We start from the raw sequence: 19,862 nt of genomic DNA on the forward strand, positions 1-19,862 counted from the left end.
TTTGAATGAATCATTATCCTCAATCACGGTGATTAGGAATTTGGGGAGGGGCTGGTGGGATAGAAAGCTTCATATGTGTGGCATAGGAAATGGCAGGGTAGAATGACACAACTTGGCTCATGTGGGGTGGCAAACTGTTGGGTAGTGCAAGCAAGGAAGAGGCATGTGGCTGGGTCTGAGAGGCGAGGCCAACTCCTGGAAAACCCAGCGGGTTGTGCAGAACATAGCAGACATTTGCCCAAACCCTGGAGAGGGCCTTAGGTACTAGGCTTACTACTTCCAATTGTGTGTAAAAATGTTGGACTAGTAGTGATGCAGGAACGGAGGTGAAGGGCAATCCTGGAGCCAGGGTGACGAGTTAGTGGGTGACTCAGTAGTCAAGGTAAGAAGGGACAAGGATCTGTACCACAGCAGGACCTGGGGGGTAAGGAGAGGTGTCAGCTGGGAGACAGTGGAGGCCGGTGGAAAGGATTCTGGTCGGAGAGCAATCCCGAAGCACCTGCGTCTCCAGAAGAAGGCCAGCTCTCCTTCTGCCCTCACTGCTGTGAGCCAGCGGGCAGCCTCTATTTTCTATCACGTACTAACCCAGCCACAGGCTATAGGATGTGACCCATCTGAATCAAAACATTTCAAGGTCAGCGCAGTTCCAGAGTTTACTGTTAAGAGATTTCCTTGCTGTCTGAAATTAAAAAGATATGGGAAAAAACATGTGTCTAGTTCTCCTTCTTTGTGAGGCATGGTGTTGGGAGCTTGGGGGATCACCAGGGGATGGTAGGTATAATGGCCAATAAAATGCGACTCCTGCCCACTGGTTGCTCATAAACTTGTAGTTGAGATAGAGTGTATGTAGCTAATTGTAATATAAGGCACACTGTGGTGTGTGTTTCAATGGCAGGGCGCACAGACTTGGGCTTGGCCAAATGACACAAGAGAAATATAAATAACAAGCTCTTGTTGCCCAGACAAAGGAGTGATTCATTCTGACCATAAGCTCGGGCTTGGAAAATCTTGGCTTTACAAAGGACACGATGTTGTGGGGTGAGAGGGATGGTGGCAGGTGAAGAATGGCATCCCAGGCCGAGGGAACAGCAAAGTGAAGTCATCCTTCAAGGAAAAAAAAAAAAGTCCTGAAGGAATTAATAAATTGGGGCTTACCCAAAATAAATCCCCAGTAGAGCTGGAAATAGAAACACAGGAGTTTTAGATTTGGGTATTTTAGTCTAAACTTTAATTGAATTCTTATTACCCTCTCATTACCTTGGAGAAAACAATTTGAACTCCTGGGGAAAATAACGCTGTGTAAACAGAAGGCACCAAAATGAATAGGTATATTAGTGTACAAAGGATAGTCATTTAAGTCTGTTCGAGTCCTAATAATAATAGTTGACTGACAAAAAGAACCTATATGCAAAGACTGTGCTCAACCTGCCCAAGGTCCCTTCTGGAACCTGCTTTTCTAGAGATGAATAATTAGAAATTTCTGGGCCAACTGTATTCTCCACTGCAACTCTCCTTCTCTCACAGGTCAATGACGAACGGCTGTATCTGCCCCTGAAGTTGGGACAAGGGAAGATAAATATCTTTTCCTTTGGCTTCCATGTGGTAGTGGAAACTGATTTTGGCCTGAAAGTTGTGTATGACTGGAAGACCTTCCTGTCCATCACGGTCCCTCGGAGCATGCAGAACAGCACCTACGGCCTGTGCGGCCGCTACAATGGCAACCCTGACGATGACCTGGAGATGCCCATGGGTCTGCCTGCACTGAGTGTCAATGAGTTTGGGCAGAGCTGGGTGAAGAGGGACACCTTCTGCCAGGTGGGCTGTGGGGACCGCTGTCCATCCTGTAACAAGGTCGAAGGCTTCGCCAAGGTGCAGCAGCTGTGCAGTCTGATCCCCAGCCAGAACGCTGGCTTCTCCAAGTGTCACAGCAAAGTCAACCCCACCTTCTTCTACAAGAACTGCCTGTTTGACTCATGCATTGATGGGGGCGCGGTGCAGACCGCCTGCAGCTGGCTGCAGAACTATGCCAGCACCTGCCAGACCCAGGGGATCGCAGTGACTGGCTGGAGGAACTACACGTCCTGCTGTGAGTCCTTCTCATTATCTCTCCTTGTGGCTTCCCCTTGATCTTGATCGGCCTGGGAGTCAACTCCATAGCGGCCACAGTGAATTGAGTAAAGCAATTGAAGTATGCACTGTGGCCATGAGTTTGTCATCTGAGTTTGTCATCTGAACGAGGATAAGTAGCCCCTTGGAGCCTCCATCTCCTTATCTGTAAAATGGTGCTACCACTTATTTCATGCATTGCTATGAGCATGAAACAAGGTCATGTGTCTAAGGCACAGAGCAGCACAGGTGACATTTGGACTCAGCAAGTATACAATGCTAGTAAGAGACTAATGGAGGAAGAATTCATTAGTCAGCTCAGTGGTTCTAGAAACTCATGGAGCCATCAGTGTACTGATAATTTCATGTTTTCTGTTTGGCTCATATAGGTCACATTCTAGTCTTTGGGCTTCGGAAACAGAAGAATATAATGAGCATTAGGGAGGGACTGAGCTCCTGGAGTCTGGCCTGGACTCTGTCCTTAAGGATCGGTGTAACCTTGGGGCTGTTCACTTTTCCTCCTTGGTTCCCAGCTCCCACTCTGCAGCAGGATGGTGCTGCCTATACCATTTCTGCTCCAGGACTGTGAGAAGGGTCATCTTAGGCGCCTGAAAGCCCAGCATGCTCTACACATGCTAAGTGGTACTAGCACAGCAATGGCCTGCTCAGAGCCAAGCATGGTGCTAAAGACTTTGTCAACATTTTGTCCTTTCTTCTTTGCAATTACCCAAGTGGGCAGGGAGAAATTGAGACTCAGAGGAGTTCAATAACTTGCTTGAGGTCACACGATTTCCATGGCAAAGTCAGGACTCGACCTGCTAACCTCCAAATCTGTGCTCTCCACTCCTGCCCTACACTGGTGGAATTGTTTGCTTGCCTTTAGCACAGTAGAACTGGAAAAGGCTGGAAGGAGAACCACTGTTGCTCTTTGGCTAACCTGCCCTGGTCTGTTTTCCTTTCTCGATAGCAAATTTCTTTTGGAGGGTCTGACTGTATAAAATAGGCTGCAAATCAAGGCTGAATACATAGAACCCTAAGTAAGAGACATGACAGTGCTCCTGGAGAGTGGACTCCCATTCTCATCCAGGAAGAGGGAAATTCAGATAAAAACCCGGAAGCAGTGCTGAGGTTTAGTGTCCACACGGTCAGCTTACATCCCACACATGGGAACTGGATTCAAGTAAACCTGGTGGGGAGGCGGGAAAGGTGCCAGTGGCCTTTCACCCAGATTTCAGTCTCAAGAAAGATGGGTGGGGGAGATGCTGTCACTAGGGGTGACTGTCCAGAAAAACTGGCCCCTGGTGATTTCAGTAAAATAACGAGGCCTAGAAAAAGACTCGAAGGCTGGATAAATCTCCAGGGCTACCCTGGATTCATTGCGGCCAGCACAGCAGGACCAGAGAGCTCGCCTTCCTCTAAATCAGAAAACCAGGCTCTGCACCCAGAGCACTAAACCTAGCGCCGGACGAGAAGGGAGGTGCGGGAATTGCTATACAGAGTTCCCTCTTTCCTTGTAGCTGTGTGTAAGGTCTTACTGCTCTACTGCTCTCGTGGGTGGCAGGGCTGGAAGCCAGCACGGTGGATGCCAAAAACCAGGGCTTCTAGCTTAGGTGAACATGGCCACTGCCAGGAAGCCTCACTCCAACTGCCGGGTCTCAATTTGTGTCACTCGTGGGAAAACAAAGGAATTGAGTTTCAAGTCCCATCACCAGCCCCCATCACCTTATGTCTGGGGAAGAGGGTCAGCCTACCCTTACGGGTCTCAGCCAGGAATGAAGAAGATGAAGATGAGTTTTCGTTTCTTATCTTCATGTCCCCTCTGCCAGTGACCCATCCTACTCCTGTCCTTAAGACATGGGCTGCCTTCTCTCTTGGTGGCTAAATTCATCATGGGGAACTCTACCCATGGCATTCACAGGCAGTCCTGCCTCAGTCTTGGGGGCCATCCCCACCTGGGACCAGCTGCCCCCGCCCTCCATCTTAGCCTGGTGCCCCAGGACCAGCAGAGAATTTAGACTCATCCTCATCACAAAGAGGTGTAGACCTTCTCCTACTTTGTCATTTAAGGAGAGGGGAAGAGCCTGAAAAGACAGAGCCCCTGAGGGTATGGTGGTGATGAATGGCAAAAAGAAAAGAAAAAAAAAAGCTGCAGGAGACTGTGTCCTAACTTAGCCACCCAACCCAGAGATGGGTGAACACATTCATCCAGCTTGCGCGTGGCTGTCTATCACCGGATTTGATTGGACTTTCACTTCTGGGAGGTGAAGACATGACACACACACACACACACACACACAATTTCACTGAAAATCAATCCAATCCAACACTCCCACGTTGAGGGAGCAGCAATGGTGCTTTCAGAACAGAGGTTAAACCATGAACTTGCACGTTCTTGGGAACACAGCAGGACGCTGGTGTTTTCCAATAGTATTGGCTGTCCCTATCAACGGCATAATTTATTACTCAATTATGGCGTTTGTAAACACATTAGAAATCCTCGGTCACACAAGCTGAACAAATAGGCTGGAGACAGAGGTAAATTGTCTCAATTAGGAGCCCTTCCTTAAGCTTCCTACAGCTGTCTTCAGTCCCTCAACGGGAGGCATAAAGTGAGTCCTAGATGGTGAGGGTACAGTCAGAGAAAACACAACTAACACAGAAATAACTGTTCCTTGGCTCCTCTTATGTTCCACCAGTATTGTTTTTTTTTTTTTTAATTGTTTACTTGAAAGGCAGAGAGAGAGAGAGAGAGAAAGAGAGAGAGAGAGAGAGAGATCCTCCAGCCGCTGGTTCACTCTCCAAATGGCTGCAGTGGCAAGGGCTGGGTCAGGCTAAAGTCAGGAACCTGGAGCTCCATCCGGGTCTCCCACATGTGGGGCATCTTTGGCAGCACTGCACCACAACCTCTGCCCCCTCTGGCACTATTCTAAGTGGGATATATGGATTCATTTACTCCTCACACCAGCCCTGAAGACACTAGCAATGATCCCATTTTCTAGAGGAGGAAACGGAGAACTAGAGTCACCTTCCCAGGGAACATGGTTTGCATAAGTTGGAACTGGGCTCCAGAGACAGCACACTCCCCGCTATGCAAGGTGGGCCTCTCTGACCCTGGGCACCCACTGCCTGGTGTGTGGTAAGAGGTCAAAGTTACTTACCACCACCATTTTCCCTTCTTTGAGAGGTGGTTTTGCTACTTCAGACTCCTGAGTCCAATGTCTGGTAATGAGATTTTTTTAACTGACTTCTCTGTACATCGGTATGGCTGCCATTACTAGCAGAAGCTATCACTCAAGTACCAGGCAGTGTCCGCGGATCTTTCTCCATTGCATCTCACTTCCTCTTAACAATGGCTTGATGAGGGAGGCATTATAATCCTCCTTCTTACAGATGAGAATATAGGGTCAGAGCAGATTCCTCACCTGCCAAGTGTGACACTGCTCGTTAGTGGTGGAGCAGGACCCAATCTCATCTCAGATCCAAAGCCCCAGGGGCATTTCGTGGGGGCTGTTCATCCTGCCAACTCCCGAGGCGCTAAGGTGGACACAGCAGTAGACCCAGTCCTGACCATGGAGTAAATGCAGGTGCAGAGCCAGTCACTCCAGAGCTCTCAGGACTTCATCTGGAGGGAAGGGGAAGCAGCAAGTCAGTTTTAGAAATTTGAAAGTTTGTTTCCAAGAACCAAATGTTTATTAACCATCTGCCATGTTCTCAGCACTGTTTTGGGTGCCATGGAAGAATTGCAAGTATAAAATATGGAGTTTATAGTCTAGTTAGAAAAAGACCTGCTTGAAAACTTAAAAGAATGACAAACATCGTCAAATCCATACTACATCTTCCAGGATATTACAATGCATTGTAGAGCTTTAGTCACTGTTAATATTGGCACATGGAACAAGTTAATAATAAAAATCAAACAAGTTAGTACTGGCATAGGAACAGAAAGACCAATGAGTGAGAAGATGAGAAAGCTCAGGAACAGGCCCAAACACTAAAGAGAAATTAGGATGTGGCAGGTCTGGAATTTCAATCACTGGGCACAAGGCATTCATCACCCAGTGAGCTGCAGAGGCAAAGGAGACCCCTGTGAAGAGCTGAAATCCTTCCTTCATTGCCCACTCCAAAATAAAACCCAGAGAGAACAAATATGGGACATGAAATATAAAAAAATAGAAAAGTATTAGAAAAAAACACAGGCTTTTTTTTTTTTTGTAATCTTGCAGTGGATAAGGCCTTTCCTTGTTTCATGAAAAAATCAACACAAAATGTACATATAGTGGGAATACCACATGATGTCTCAATACATGTATGCATTGTGCAATATGGAAGTCAAGATAGTCATATTTGTCATTTGTGCCAAGTGAAAACATTCAAAATCCTTGTATGAAATGCGTAGTATGCTGCTGTTATCTAGTCCCCTCACCATGCACAGCACACCAGGACTGGTTTCTGCTGGCTAACTCTAACTCACTGCTCAGTGACCAACCTTCCCCATCCTGGAGAGGGGCTCTCTGACTTTTCCATAAAGGAAAAGCTGATACATTTGACCACATTAAGATTTTCACATTTCTATATATCTAAGACATAATTTTAAAAAAGTACAAAAATAAAAGAAAAAAATGAAGCAAAGTCAAAAGAGAAATGATAAATGCTCTGTAGCACATGCAGTTTCTTCGTAATTTGTGAAGAATTTCTATAATTTGATAATGAAAAATTTCAACAACACGTGCAAAGGACATGAAAATGAAGTTCACAGAAAAAGACAAATGGCTGATAAGCAAAGGAAAGATGGCCAGCCTCACAAGGACAGGCAGACGAGAGAAATGCAGATAGGGCACATTTGCCTTTCCTATCTCCCAGGATCAGAAGGTTTGCTGGTTAAGGGCCAGTGAGGTCGAGGACGCGGGAAGGCAAACCTCTTGTATAGCTCTGCTGGGAGAGAACCGGCATCGCCGTCTCAGAGGGCAGTTCAGTGGCATTCACACCCTTTGACTTAGAAATTCCACTCGCAGGAATTGATAGATTCACTTACTCCTGAGGACAAAGACGAATGGAGAGGGGCATTGGCTGTAGCAGCATCATAAACATAAAATACACACACCACGCAACTGTGCACAAACAATCATTTGAGGCTAAATGGGAGAAAAAGCCATGAGCAGAAGAGTGTGTCTATTATGTTCCAGTTTATGTAAAAAAAAAAAAAAAACCAAAGTGGGTATGGGATACACACCTTTGTGTGCATACACACACACACACACACACAGGTGCTTATACATGCACAGAATATTTCTAGATGAATCCACTACAGTTTGCTACCAGAGGGTGCCTTTTCAACACACTTTTAATTATATGTCTTGCACCACAGGCAGGTACCATAGGCAGGTCTTATACGTCTTGTACCATAGGCAGGTACTATCTTTTAAACTGAAAATGTTTAAAAATATAGATAGCACTCATGTGTTGTGGCTACATGAACCTACACATGTGTGAAAATTCACAGATCTGTGCCCTCTGAGAGTATATGTTGCCCCACTAGATGATCTACAAAACAAAATAACCCCCCAAATAATACTGTATATTATTGTGTAGAAGAGAGATCCCACATATTGGTGTTTGAGCTGTTAGTGCGTATTGATATAAATAGTAGCCCCTGCACTGAGTGATTGGCTACTGTTTAACGCTCGTGTGCCTAGCACTATTCCGAATGCACAATTGCCGTCTCTTACAGCCAGCCACGCCGTACATATCATGATGTCTGCAGTGTATCGGCAAGAGGGCTGAGTACTCCCTCTGTGTCTCTGACAGCTGGCTCCAGGGCCCCTGCTCCTCACCAGCCCCCTGCCTTCCCAAAAAGCATGTCCCTGCATTGGAAAAACTGTAGCACAGCCCTGACATGAGCCAGTGTGCACACAGGTGCGTGTGCACGTACACACGGTGCACGCTTGCCTTCGCAGAGGGCGGGAGCTACCGCTGATAAACTTATGGTTTAAAATAAGGTTCTGTGGATGTTCTGGGATGAAGACAATCTGGCCACGGGGTAAGAGGAGGGCACCATATGAATAAGACTGGGGCTTGAGGAACCGGGATTTGGAAAAGGCTGGAAGGACCAAGCAGGGCAGGAATAAGAGAGATCCCTAGGAGGGTGGCCCCGGGAGGACCCCAAAAACCAAGGCTGGAGAGAGAACAGAGGTTGTGAGAGCAGGACTGAGTCCGAAGGCGGCTCTCCCCGGGCAGAGGGGGCCGCCGTCAAGTCCTGACCCGCCTCTTCCGTTGCAGCGGTCACCTGCCCTCCCAACAGCCATTACGAGAGCTGCGTGAGCGTCTGCCAGCCCCGCTGCGCCGCCATCCGCCTGAAGAGCGACTGCAACCACTACTGCGTGGAGGGCTGCCAGTGCGACGCCGGCTACGTGCTCAACGGCAGGAGCTGCATCCTGCCGCACAACTGCGGCTGCTACGCCGACGGCAAGTATTACGAGGTACGGACGGGCCCGGCCTGGTCCTCGCTGCCGGCCACCCGGTGGTCTCCTGCAGCTCCAGGCGGCCGGGCCGCATCCAGCCGCGTGCCCACCGTGTGCCCCGCTTGTTGGCAGGGAGCAGGGGCGGGCCGAGGTGGTTACCTGCTGGGTCGGTGGAGCGTCCTGCGCACTGCGCATTTTCCTCCTCCCCCCCACCTCCTCTCTTCTCGATGTGTGGGTCTCTCTCTGGAGCTGAGACCCTTCAGGATTCCTCTCCTGTCTCGGGAAGCTCCCCTGTGGCTCTGCTTTGGAAACACAGAGGCTGGGAAGCTGACATCCGTCCGTAGCTGTCTTGGCTGAGGACGCTTGAGGGCGGGCGCAATGGCCTCGCCATTCTCTCTGGCTGCCGGACTTGCGCGAGAGGGAGCCGTGGCTCCACCTTCTGCACGTTGCCCTTGGTCATTGCCTTGCTACAGAGTCAGGCTGGCCTGCTTGGGGCCGAGCACCCCCTCGCTCACCCCGCAGTGTCCCCCGCCCATCCCCTGCCTCCCTGGCCGTGGGGTGAGTGGGATGAGACACCCTCTGTAAAACACAGCAACTCACTAAGTCTTTCGGCTGTTTGGACTGTGCCATGGTTCTTCAATTGCCACAACACTGTACTAGGAAAGATCTCGCTCAAAGACAGCGTCAAGTTCAAGATTCTGCCTGCAGCCTAGTCTCTGTTTCAGTGACATCAGAGCCTCCTGTGGGTGAGCAGACAGCGAACAGTCGCAAATATTGAATCTCTGCTGTTTGGCAGTCACTCTGCTGGGGGATATTGTGGGGTGAGCGTATGCTCCTTGCCTTAAGGAACTTAAAAATCTATTTAGCAGAGGGGGGGGAAATGTACTCTAAAGATCAAGAGAACAATTACAAAATAACATATCAACAAGTGAAAAATAACACCCTACAGAACCAATCCATTGTAAATGGAAAAGAATAGTTGCATTTAAAAGAAACCTCATTGAAATGCCTGAACTGGAAATGTAGTAGGCGAAAAATAAATAAATAAAAATAATGTCTCTTTCTGGTAAAAAATGCATTCACTTGTTCAAGAGCTACATCGACTGTACTTTAAACAAAAGGAAAGCCTTGTGGAGGTTGCTTTTAATTTCATTTTCAATGAAGGCAGGTGTGAAGAAAAGTCAATCAAAGAAGGCTTCCTGGAAGAGGTGATGCTGAAGTTGGCTCTTAGAAACTAGTATTTGAAAGGAAAAGGCAGAACATGTGGGAGAATGTACCAATCAGCGCTGTTTTCCTACAGTTGGGGAGGACATACAATGAGGCATAAGAATCCAAACACACTCTTCTAAACTCTGAGCTGGGTCCCGCACCCCTCAGCGGGGCTCCTGGGTGCCAGGGCGGTGTAATGGAACAAGATCTGGGCTTGGTCCTGGCTGTCCCACCTGTGCCAGGGGGGGCGTGACACTGAGCACACTGTGTCCTTTTGCAGTTTCAGCCGCCCCACGAGTGAACATGGCTGCCAGTACCAGCGCTGCAGGCTTGTTGTGTCGACAGTCCGCAGCAGGTGCCCAGGCTACAACCTGTCGCCCAGTTGTTCAGTCACTGGCGGCTGTTACTGTTATTGTTGTTGTTGCTGTTCTCTTGGGAAACATTTTGTAAATAAAATCTGCAGGCATGTAATTGCAGCCATGCATAGAAAAGCCCTTGGCGCTCTCAAGAAAGGCACAGGGCAGCTCTCGGCAGCTATTAGTAGGAGAAACATTATTATCTGCTTTTCGTCTCAGTCAGTGAGTGGGTTTTGACAACAGTTTATATCTAGAAAGTAGCAAACTCGCAGAACAAATAATCCACATCTACTTGCTATATCACAAACACGCTTGGGGGCTTGTTTACATAGCGGATTTCTTTGGAAATAAAAAGGCGACACATCTAGCCACTAGCATGGAGGGTAATCACCCAGTTGCTGTTGTCACGTCTAATGAAAGTACAGAAAGTGGCAGCGGGCCAGCCACGCTCCTGGGGGGCTGAGTTCAAGATCGAGCTCTCCTGCGAATGAGTTATTTACCTTTGATCGTATCCACACACGCCAAGTTATTTTTCTTTTTCCACCAATGTAATGTCTGACTTCTTATCGGAGAGAGGTCAGACCATCCACTAAATTATTCTGTAAATCTGATAAGAGCAGTGGAGTCGGTGTGTGATGCTGTGGAAGGGGAGAAAACTGGGTTCCAGGGACGACTTCACTGTGATGGTGACAGAATCAGCGATGGCATCTTGAAGTGCACTGGACTGGAAGATCTCCCGGCTACCCGGTTACCCTCGATCCTGAGCCGTAGCTGGAGTTGATATCCAGGGTTTCAATAGTCTTTAGGTCAAGCAGAAAACAGTGGCTAGAGAGAAGATTACTACCACTTTTCTGGTCAGCACTGCTTTGGTAAAGGGATACAGGCTAAGACTCCCGAATCAAAAAATCCAAAATCCAAAATGTTCCCAAACCTGAAACTTTTTGAGCACAAAGAAGATGCCACAAGTGGAGAATTCCACACCATGAACATTTGCTTTATGCACAAAATTATTTAAAATATTGTATAAAATTACTCGTAGGCCATGTGTATAAGGTGTATATAACACATAAATGAATTTCATGCTTACACTTGGGTCCCACTCCCAAGAAACCTCATTATGTACATGCAAATATTCCAAATTCCCCACAACACTCTGAAAACTTTTTTCCAAGCGTTTTGGATGAGAGTAATTTTGGATGAGAGTTACTCAGCCTGTGATGCATTGAGTGCCACATCTCTGACATGGTTTATTTGGATAAAACCACACGTGGACAGTCACAACCCATTTCCAACAATGCGCCAAGCAAGTACAAGATCAAGAATACAAATGCCACCAACTAGGGACGTGTCTAGAACAGTTGCGCATTTGAGGGAAGATCAGCAAATAATGGCTGCCTCCAGCTAAGGGTAGGCTTTGTTGTGGGTGTTGTGTGTGATTTAATGTAATCCCTTCACTTTGAGCGAGGACGTGTGGCTCTTCTCCTGTAATGAGAACAGCTGCTCTTACTTAAAGAGTGCCTGCTGCATGTCGGGAAATGTGCTTTATACAAGTGCCCTGCAAGTTATCGTTATTATCTCCACTTGAGGCATGAGCAAACTGACGCTCTGGGAGGTTGGCTGCAGGGCTGGGGTGGAAACCCTGGTGCTCTGATCCTGAAGTGTCCCTTCACCGTCCCCGCCTGTTCCCTGGATGCCTCACAGGCAGGGCATAGAGAAACAGAGGTTCTGCATTGCAGCAGAACTCAGTGCAGCCCCAATAAAGTCAGGTCAGTGCAGCCTGGAAAAGAGAGCAGATGGACCGGCCTTTGGGGCTTCCCGACCCTGAGCACAAGCCTGCCTTTTACGCCCTGGGTCTCTCTTGCAGCCCAAGCAGCTGTTCTGGACCAGCGACTGCACGCGCCGCTGTCGCTGTTTCCGGCGCAACCTGATCCAGTGCGACCCGCGCCAGTGCAAGTCGGATGAGGAGTGCGCCCTGCGCAACGGGGTGCGCGGCTGCTTCAGCACCAAGACCTCCTACTGCCTGGCGGCCGGCGGGGGCGTCTTCCGCACCTTCGACGGCGCCTTCCTCCGCTTCCCGGCCAACTGCGCCTTCGTGCTGTCCACCATCTGCCAGAAACTGCCTGACATCTCCTTCCAGCTCATCATCAACTTCGACAAGTGGTCCTCTCCCAACCTCACCATCATCTCTCCCGTCTACTTCTACATTAACGAAGAGCAGATTCTCATCAATGACCGCAACACTGTCAAGGTAGGAGCTCCCTAAGGAACGTGCCCTGGGGAAACGGGGGCCGGGCTGGTCGCCTGATTCTTGGCGATTGTCCCGGATAGCTCAGGCTTAGGGGCCGAGATTGGCATTGGCGCTTCCACTGCACCTTACCCAGACGACCGGACCTTGGACTCACAGCACATTTCTACAGGTGTAAGAACGGGCCACAGCGGCCAGTGTAATGGGTGGCATGGGTGCTAATAGAACCTCAGGTGGTAAAATGGTCAGTAAGTCTGCTTTCGCTCTGGGTGAATTTCCACAAAGCATCCCGTTTGCTTTGAAAGCCTTTTATTCTTGGAGAGTGGGCATTGGGCTTGCTGGTTAAGATGCCCACACCCCACATCAAAGTGTCCTGGTCTGATTCCCGGCTCCAGCTTCCGACTCCAGCTTCCTGCCTATGCAAACCCTGGGAGACTGTAGAGATGCTTGCGTAGTTGGGTCCCTACCGCCCACATGGGAGACACCTGGATTGTGTTCCTGGTTCCAGCCTCAGACCAGGCACAATGGCTATGGACATATGGAGAGTGAACCAGCAGATGGTCTCTCTCTCTCTCTCCCTCTCAAATTTAAAATCTTTTAAAAATTATTCCTGACTTTTCCTATGTGTGCTAAGACCAGCCTTTCATCTCTGCCGTGTTTTCTGTAGGCATTATTTATTTATTTAATTTTAAAGTCAGAGTGACAGGGTTGGGGGAGGAGAGAGAGAGCGCTTCCATTTTCTGGTTCACTCCCCAGATGCCCACAGCTGGGACTGGGCCAGGCTGAAGCCAGGAGCCTGCAGCTCCATCCAGGTGTCCCATGTGAGTGGCAGGGGTCCAAGTATTTGGGCCACGCATCTTCCACTGCCTCCCGAGGCAGACTAGCAGGAAGCTGGATCCAAAGCAGAGTAGCTGGGACTCGAACTGATAGCCTGCTATGGGACACAGACGTCTCACGCAGTAGCTTCACCCACTGCATTACAGTGTCTGCCCCTGCTGTCCTTTCTAAAAGCTAAGAGAAGGCAAGCACTTGCCTATAAAAACAACTGCCTGAATACAACCCAATGGCACATCCCCACTAGCTGCGGGCCCCATGGTGATGTTCCAGTGGCAGGAAGTGGGGCTGAATACAGTGACTTTCTCTTCGACTGGCCCCTCCTTAGTAAGGCCCCTAGCCTGGTGTCTTGTGTCTCTTTCAACGTGTCCCCTGTCTACCCCATAACTCATATTTGGTTTATATTTCTCCCATCCCTTCGATTTAAGAAGATAATCCACTCTGATGAAATAGTAACAGTGCTCCCCATTCTCTGAGCCAAACCACGCTGTTCAGAGCAGGTAGAAATGAAAGACAGAGCCAGGCCCCAGTGCTGTAAGCACAGGTAGGGAGAGACGAGACGAGAGCCACGCTAGCCTTTTTGGAATTGTTATTGTGTGTGTATCTGCTTTTTCCCGTCAGCTCAGATAATCAGGAACTGAGTACATTTTTATTTGAAGAGTCATCAAGTAGCTTAGTATCCCAGTGTTAGGCAAAAAAGCCTGGCAGTGTTTTGCAAGGTGAAAAGGAAGAGTCTGGATTATAATAGTGGTTTTTAACTCAATGAGAGCCGCTACTGTTTGTGACATTCCAATTCCTTTTGCAAATTGGCCTATACAGACACGATTGCACTGTGCAGAATACAGGAGCTAGAAAGTGAAAATGAGCACTTGAGAGAGCAGCACCTGACTCTGTGGCAGAATGAAAGACCCCCAGCCAGCCAACACAGTGAAGAGCCACGTGTTCTGAAAACCTGTCCTTTTTTTTTTTTAATGAAACAAAAGTTACTAATAACCTGGGGAACGTAACCAATTTATTTTGTAAGTACAGGAAAAGCACATTATATTCTGTCCCCAGGGCTAAGGAAAGAAAATGTTATAAAGCAGGAAAATGACGAATGGGGAGAATACTGTGCCGATAGGACCTCTGGGGGGACCTGCGGTTTGAACATTATAAACAAGAAAACAATAAACATGGCAATGACCCCCAGATTTATTTTAACCGTAATAGACTCTCCTTGGCACAGGATTGGGATTCATTTTCAGTAATTGGTTTGTGCTGTGGAAAGTTTTATACATGATTGCAGTTCTTCCTGGTAGACTGTACTTTCCCAATGCTTTCTTCTCTCTCATCCCCTCCTCCTCGTCTGCCCACTTAGTGGCTTCTGTTGTAGGGGGAACTGTGGAGAGCAGAGGGAGTGAACGCCCTTGAACTCTAGGGCTGAGGTTGGCAAACCATGGCCTGCAGCCAAGTTGCTTTCTGCCTGTTTTTGAAAATGAAGGTCTGTTGGAACTCAGCCCCACTCACTTAGTTACACATCATCTCCAGCGGCTGTAGGGCCACAAGGGCGGACTTGAGTACCCGGGATAGACATGGTTGGGCCTGCAATGTCTATAGTTTCTCTGGCCCTTTCCTGAAAAAATTGCCCAACTCCACCTCTAATTACTACCCCTTCCTCTCCAATCCCCCTTATAGGTGAATGGCACACAGGTGAATGTCCCGTTCGTAACTGGGTTGGCAACCAAGATCTACAGCAGCGAGGGCTTTCTGGTGATTGACACGAGCCCCGACATCCAGATCCACTACAATGGCTTCAACGTCATTAAAATCAGCATCAGTGAGAGGCTGCAGAACAAAGTGTGTGGCCTCTGTGGCAACTTCAACGGAGACCTAACGGATGATTACGTGACCCTGCGGGGGAAGCCGGTGGTGAGCAGTGTGGTGCTGGCCCAGAGCTGGAAGACCAATGGCATGCAGAAGAGGTGAGGGTGTCCCAAGAGTTTAGGTCACTGGACTCAGTGGCCCAGACCCTCCCATCTCCATGGAAAGTGTTCTTTGAGAATATACTGCCCTCAATATGGTCCACCCTCTTCTACAGAGCAAAGTCAAGGGGCTTAGGGTTTGTGATGGTACAAATAGGCACTTCAGAAGTCATGGTGATTCCTTGAGCTGCAGAGGAAGGAATTGGGCTTAACCCGTGTCTGCCTGGGAGCCAAGTACCCTTGCTGGGGTGGAATGAAGAGCTGTGTCCATGCATGCAGAAATGGGTAAGGATCAGGTTGGCCTTTTAAAAAATCAAGTCACAAAGTTGTCCTCAGGCCCACCTCTGGCTGGCGGAGACAGAATGACCTAAACAAGTTACCGCAAAGGTTCTGAGTGTGGGGCTCCTCCAGGCTGCTGAACCACAATGGTTGCTCCCCAGGTCTGTGGCTGTGCTCCTCCTTCTTGGTTTCTCTTTGCTTGTAAAATGGTTTGATCCCCCTGTGCTTTGTATGCCAGATGACAGCTGAATGTCCAGTTGTGGAAATGATGCCCCAAGCTCTCTTGGATGCTGCTCCAAGCACAGATTGAGTAATGTCTTGCACATTAGACTATTCTGTGAGTGATGGGATCCAGAGCGGAGAAGCCTGGGCAATATCTATTCCAGTCTCTTGCTTTCTTTCTTGGGTGAAACAGAGGCTGAAACACTGACGAATTTACATGAGGAGCCCTTGTCAATGACAAAGGCAGGGCCAGACTCCAACATTCTTCATTTGATGCTTTCTCTAGAAAGCTACTCATTGACTACAGATAGGAAAGAAGTCAGCTTTGGACATTTAAGCCATGCTGAGCATTCCAAAGATAAGAAAGGTTCAGTTTTTTTCTGAGAAGTCGAGATTCTGTTTGAATTAACTCCTCCACTCCCTCACTTCCTGCACAAACTATCATCAGCTGGATCCCAATTTTGTTGCGGAGGTTTTGTCTTTGGTTTCTGATGGCTGAACTAGAACCAGCTTAGAAGGCTTCTTGAATTTCTTCTGAATCTACCAGCTATCACTCATGTTACTATTGCTGTTGGCTATTAAACCAACACATGTCAATGGTTTTATATTAGTTATATCAATCAATATTAAAGGGTTAATGGTTGTTCCATCAATACCTGCCTTTCGTGAGGCACTTAGGCTACTAGTCCATTCATTTATCGTGTCCTCCTTGTATCCTAGTGCTATGAACAGGAGCACCCGTTTCACTTCCTTAAGGTAGACGGAGCCCAGTAGTACCTGACTTTCCCAGGGCCCCATAGCTAATCAGCCTTGGTTTGGGCATACTGCACCAACTCCCGGGATGGCAAAATGGATTCGGATGTGGTCTCACCTTCCGCCGGATGTCTCAGATCACCATCTTGGCTTCGCTTATTCTGACCAGACTTCTTGTCCCCAGCTGCAACGAGCTGCAGTTCTCCCAGTATGCAGCCACGTGTGACAACGTGCACATCCAGACGATGCAGGGAGACGGCCACTGCCTGAAGCTCACCGACATGAAGGGCTTCTTCCAGCCCTGCTACGGGCTGCTGGACCCCCTCCCCTTCTATGAGTCCTGCTACCTGGACGGCTGCTACAACCACAAGAAGTTCCAGCTCTGCGGCTCCCTGGCCGCCTACGGGGAGTCCTGCCGCTCCTTCGGGATCCTCAGCACCGAGTGGATTGAGAAGGAGAATTGCTGTAAGAGAATCGTGTTGTTTGTGGCTTTGCTGGCGTGTTGCTTTGGCTCGGCGAGGCTGGTCCTCTCCGGCATTTCTCATAGCTCTGCCTCCAGGGCTGGAGAGCAGCGTTGTGAGCTGTAGCGGAGGTGCAAGGAGTGGTGTTTCCCATGGAGCCTCATTCCCCTGCAGCTCCTGTCCAATTCCAGATATTGGCAAATGCACTTGGGAAGCTGAGGTTCCCCATGTTAGAGGAGCACCAGTGCAGGGACTTGTGAGGTGGAGGGACATAGCCTGGGACTCCTGATTGATTTAACTCAACTCAGCTCTCCTATGGCTCCTTAAATGTGTGTGACAGGGAAGGCCTATGGTGAGGGGCGAGCTGGGCTGGAACTGAGCTGGCTGGACTTGCCTGAGCTGGAGGGAAACTACAGCTGGATTTGTGGATGAATCAGGTAGTCCAGGACACTTCCAAAAGTTTGTGGAATGCAGAATTAAGAGAGAAGTTTATTTGGATGCAAAATATTTTGAAACCCATGCATTTGAGGTCATCTTCAAAAAGTTTATTGAAAGTTCATCTGAGGGCCCGGCACCGTGGTTCACTTGGTTAATCCTCTGCCTATGGCGCCAGCATCTCATATGGGCACCGGGTTCTAATTCTGGTTGCTCCTCTTTCAGTCTAGCTCTCTGCTGTGGCCCGGGAGGGCAGCAGAGGATGGCCCAAGTGCTTGGGCTCCTGCACCTACTTGGGAGACCAGGAAGAAGCACCTGGCTCCTGGCTTCGGATTGGTGCAACGCTGGCCGTGGTGGCCACTTGGGGGGTGAACCAACGGAAGGAAGACCTTTCTCTATGTCTCTCTCTCTCACTGTCTGTAACTCTACTCATCAAATAAAAAAAAAAAAAAAGAAAGCTCATCTGAAAAGACTGCATGGAGGCCTGGCATCATGGTATAGTGGGTAAAGCTGCCTCCTGCGAGGCCAGTATCCCATATTGTGCCAGTTTAAGACATGCTGCTCCACTTCTGATCCAGCTCCCTGCTAATGTGCCTGGGAAAGCAGCAGAGGATGGCCCAAGAGCTTGAGCCCCTGCACCCATGTGGGAGACCTGGAAGAAGCTCCTGGTTTCAGCGTGGTCCAGCCCCAAGCATTGTGACCATTTGGGGAGTGATTCAGTGGATGGAAGACCTCTCTCTCTCTGTCACTCCCTCTTTCTCTGTAACTCTGCCTTTTGAATAGATAAAATTAAAAGGAAGACTGCATGGATTTCAGAATTATTGGCACAAATAATAATAGTAATAATCAATTCCTATGAGCTTTTTGAAGTACTTTTGTTTAAGTTTGTAAGACTCACAGATTCATATATATTTTTCCTATAATAAAACCATTTTGATGTGTGCAGCTGGCCCTTGATATTCATGAAGGCTTGATTCAAGGGTCTGCCTCAAATACCAAGTTCTGCATATGTTCAAGTCCCTTGTGTTTAGTGATGTATTTTTCGCATCGAGCCCACCCAGATCCTCCCATAGACTTTAAATGATCTCTCTGTTACTTACATCATGTAATACAAGGAACTGCTGTGTAAGTAGTTGTCATACTGTGTTGTTTAGGGAGTGACAGGTAGGAAGTCTGCTCATGTTCATTACAGACATCGTTTTTTTCCCAAATATTTTCAACCCATGGTTGGTTGAATCTGCAGGTGCGGAACCTACAGATACAGAGGGGCAAGTTCATCACCATTGTTCAATTTGTTCCTTTCCTCACCATGTTGATCACATAGATGGGACAAATATAAATGCACATAAACACGTTCATATGTCATAAACACGTATGTGTGTCAATGTCCATGTCGGTCTCCTTAATGTACTGAGTCTGTGACCCACAGAACGTGTGTGTGTAACCTGACTCCCAACACAAACCCAGGGTATGCACAGGCTTCACTGTGAGACGGGCCCATTCCAAGGCTAGATGCACACATTGGTAATCTGCAGTCTAGTCTACTTGTGCCCGTATAGGAATTCACTTAATTTAGAGCCTAAAAGTTATGTTATTGATTAAAGTATGTATTCAGCAATTTCAAAAATAAGCGAATTAATGGTCTCTGTAGGAAATGGTTTATTTGATAACTTTGCTGTCTTATTCTCTGTTAATAAGCAGTTTTTTAAATAACCTGAAAATTGTCTGATATATAGTTTCAATTTTTTTTTTTTCATTTTTAAACCTCAGCGCTTCTCTGTCCGTGGCCATGCTGTATTTGCTGGCTGGCAGATGGACCACCTCACCTGTACATGAGCTTGCTTTCTTCCTGCTGGCTACAACTTCCGCACAGTCTTTCTGTTGTTCTCTTTGGTCCTTCCCATGCTGTGTTCATCAACCAGGACACTCGCTGACTGCCTGCTGTGTGCCTCGCACTGTTAGGGACTGAACACCTTGGACAAATGAAGGGGCCTTTCAAAAGGAAGTCTTTAAAAAGTAAATATCTTTGCATGGTGCCATGACTTTCCTTCAGTCATCTTGCCAGAAACGCAGACAGACAGAGATGAAGCCATCCATGTGCGCCCACATGGTACAATTAGTTACCAGGAGGCATGGCCACTGAGGTAGACATAGGCAGCTGTGGGACAGTGTGGGTTTTTTTTTTTTTTTTCAAAGCTCTTTTATTTGCTGTGTGTCCTTTTGTGTGTTGAGAACACTTACAATGCACTCTCTTAATAATGTTCAAACACACACTATATTGTTATTACCTATATTCTCCATGGCGTATCATCAATCTCACGAACTCATTCCTCTTGGCTAGCTGAAATGTTGTGTCCTTTTAAAGCTCTCTGACAAAAACTCTGGAAGCCTGCTTGGTACCTGCTGGGAATGGCAAGTTGTTTCTGTAGCACTAATCTTCGTCTGCCCTGATGTACAGGAAGATGATTCTGTTTGATAGAGAGAAGCTGTAAATAGTGTCTAGAAGAACATGCTCTCAATTAGTGGCTTTCAAGCCGAAGTGT

At 48.0% G+C, this 19,862-nt stretch overlaps 1 protein-coding gene across 1 annotated transcript in view; it reads left to right on the forward strand.

The window, feature by feature from the left end:
- Positions 1 to 19,862, forward strand: part of TECTA (tectorin alpha) — a 74,632-nt gene that overhangs the window by 42,664 nt on the left and 12,106 nt on the right. Inside the window, exons 13-17 of the mRNA XM_051819395.2 lie at positions 1,525 to 2,086; positions 8,383 to 8,582; positions 11,994 to 12,377; positions 14,883 to 15,169; positions 16,608 to 16,888. Coding sequence (XP_051675355.2) covers positions 1,525 to 2,086; positions 8,383 to 8,582; positions 11,994 to 12,377; positions 14,883 to 15,169; positions 16,608 to 16,888 — 1,714 coding nt within the window. The remainder of the gene's footprint in view (positions 1 to 1,524; positions 2,087 to 8,382; positions 8,583 to 11,993; positions 12,378 to 14,882; positions 15,170 to 16,607; positions 16,889 to 19,862) is intronic.

This window comes from Oryctolagus cuniculus, chromosome 1 (genome assembly GCF_964237555.1).
Source record: "Oryctolagus cuniculus chromosome 1, mOryCun1.1, whole genome shotgun sequence".
NCBI lineage: Eukaryota > Metazoa > Chordata > Mammalia > Lagomorpha > Leporidae > Oryctolagus > Oryctolagus cuniculus.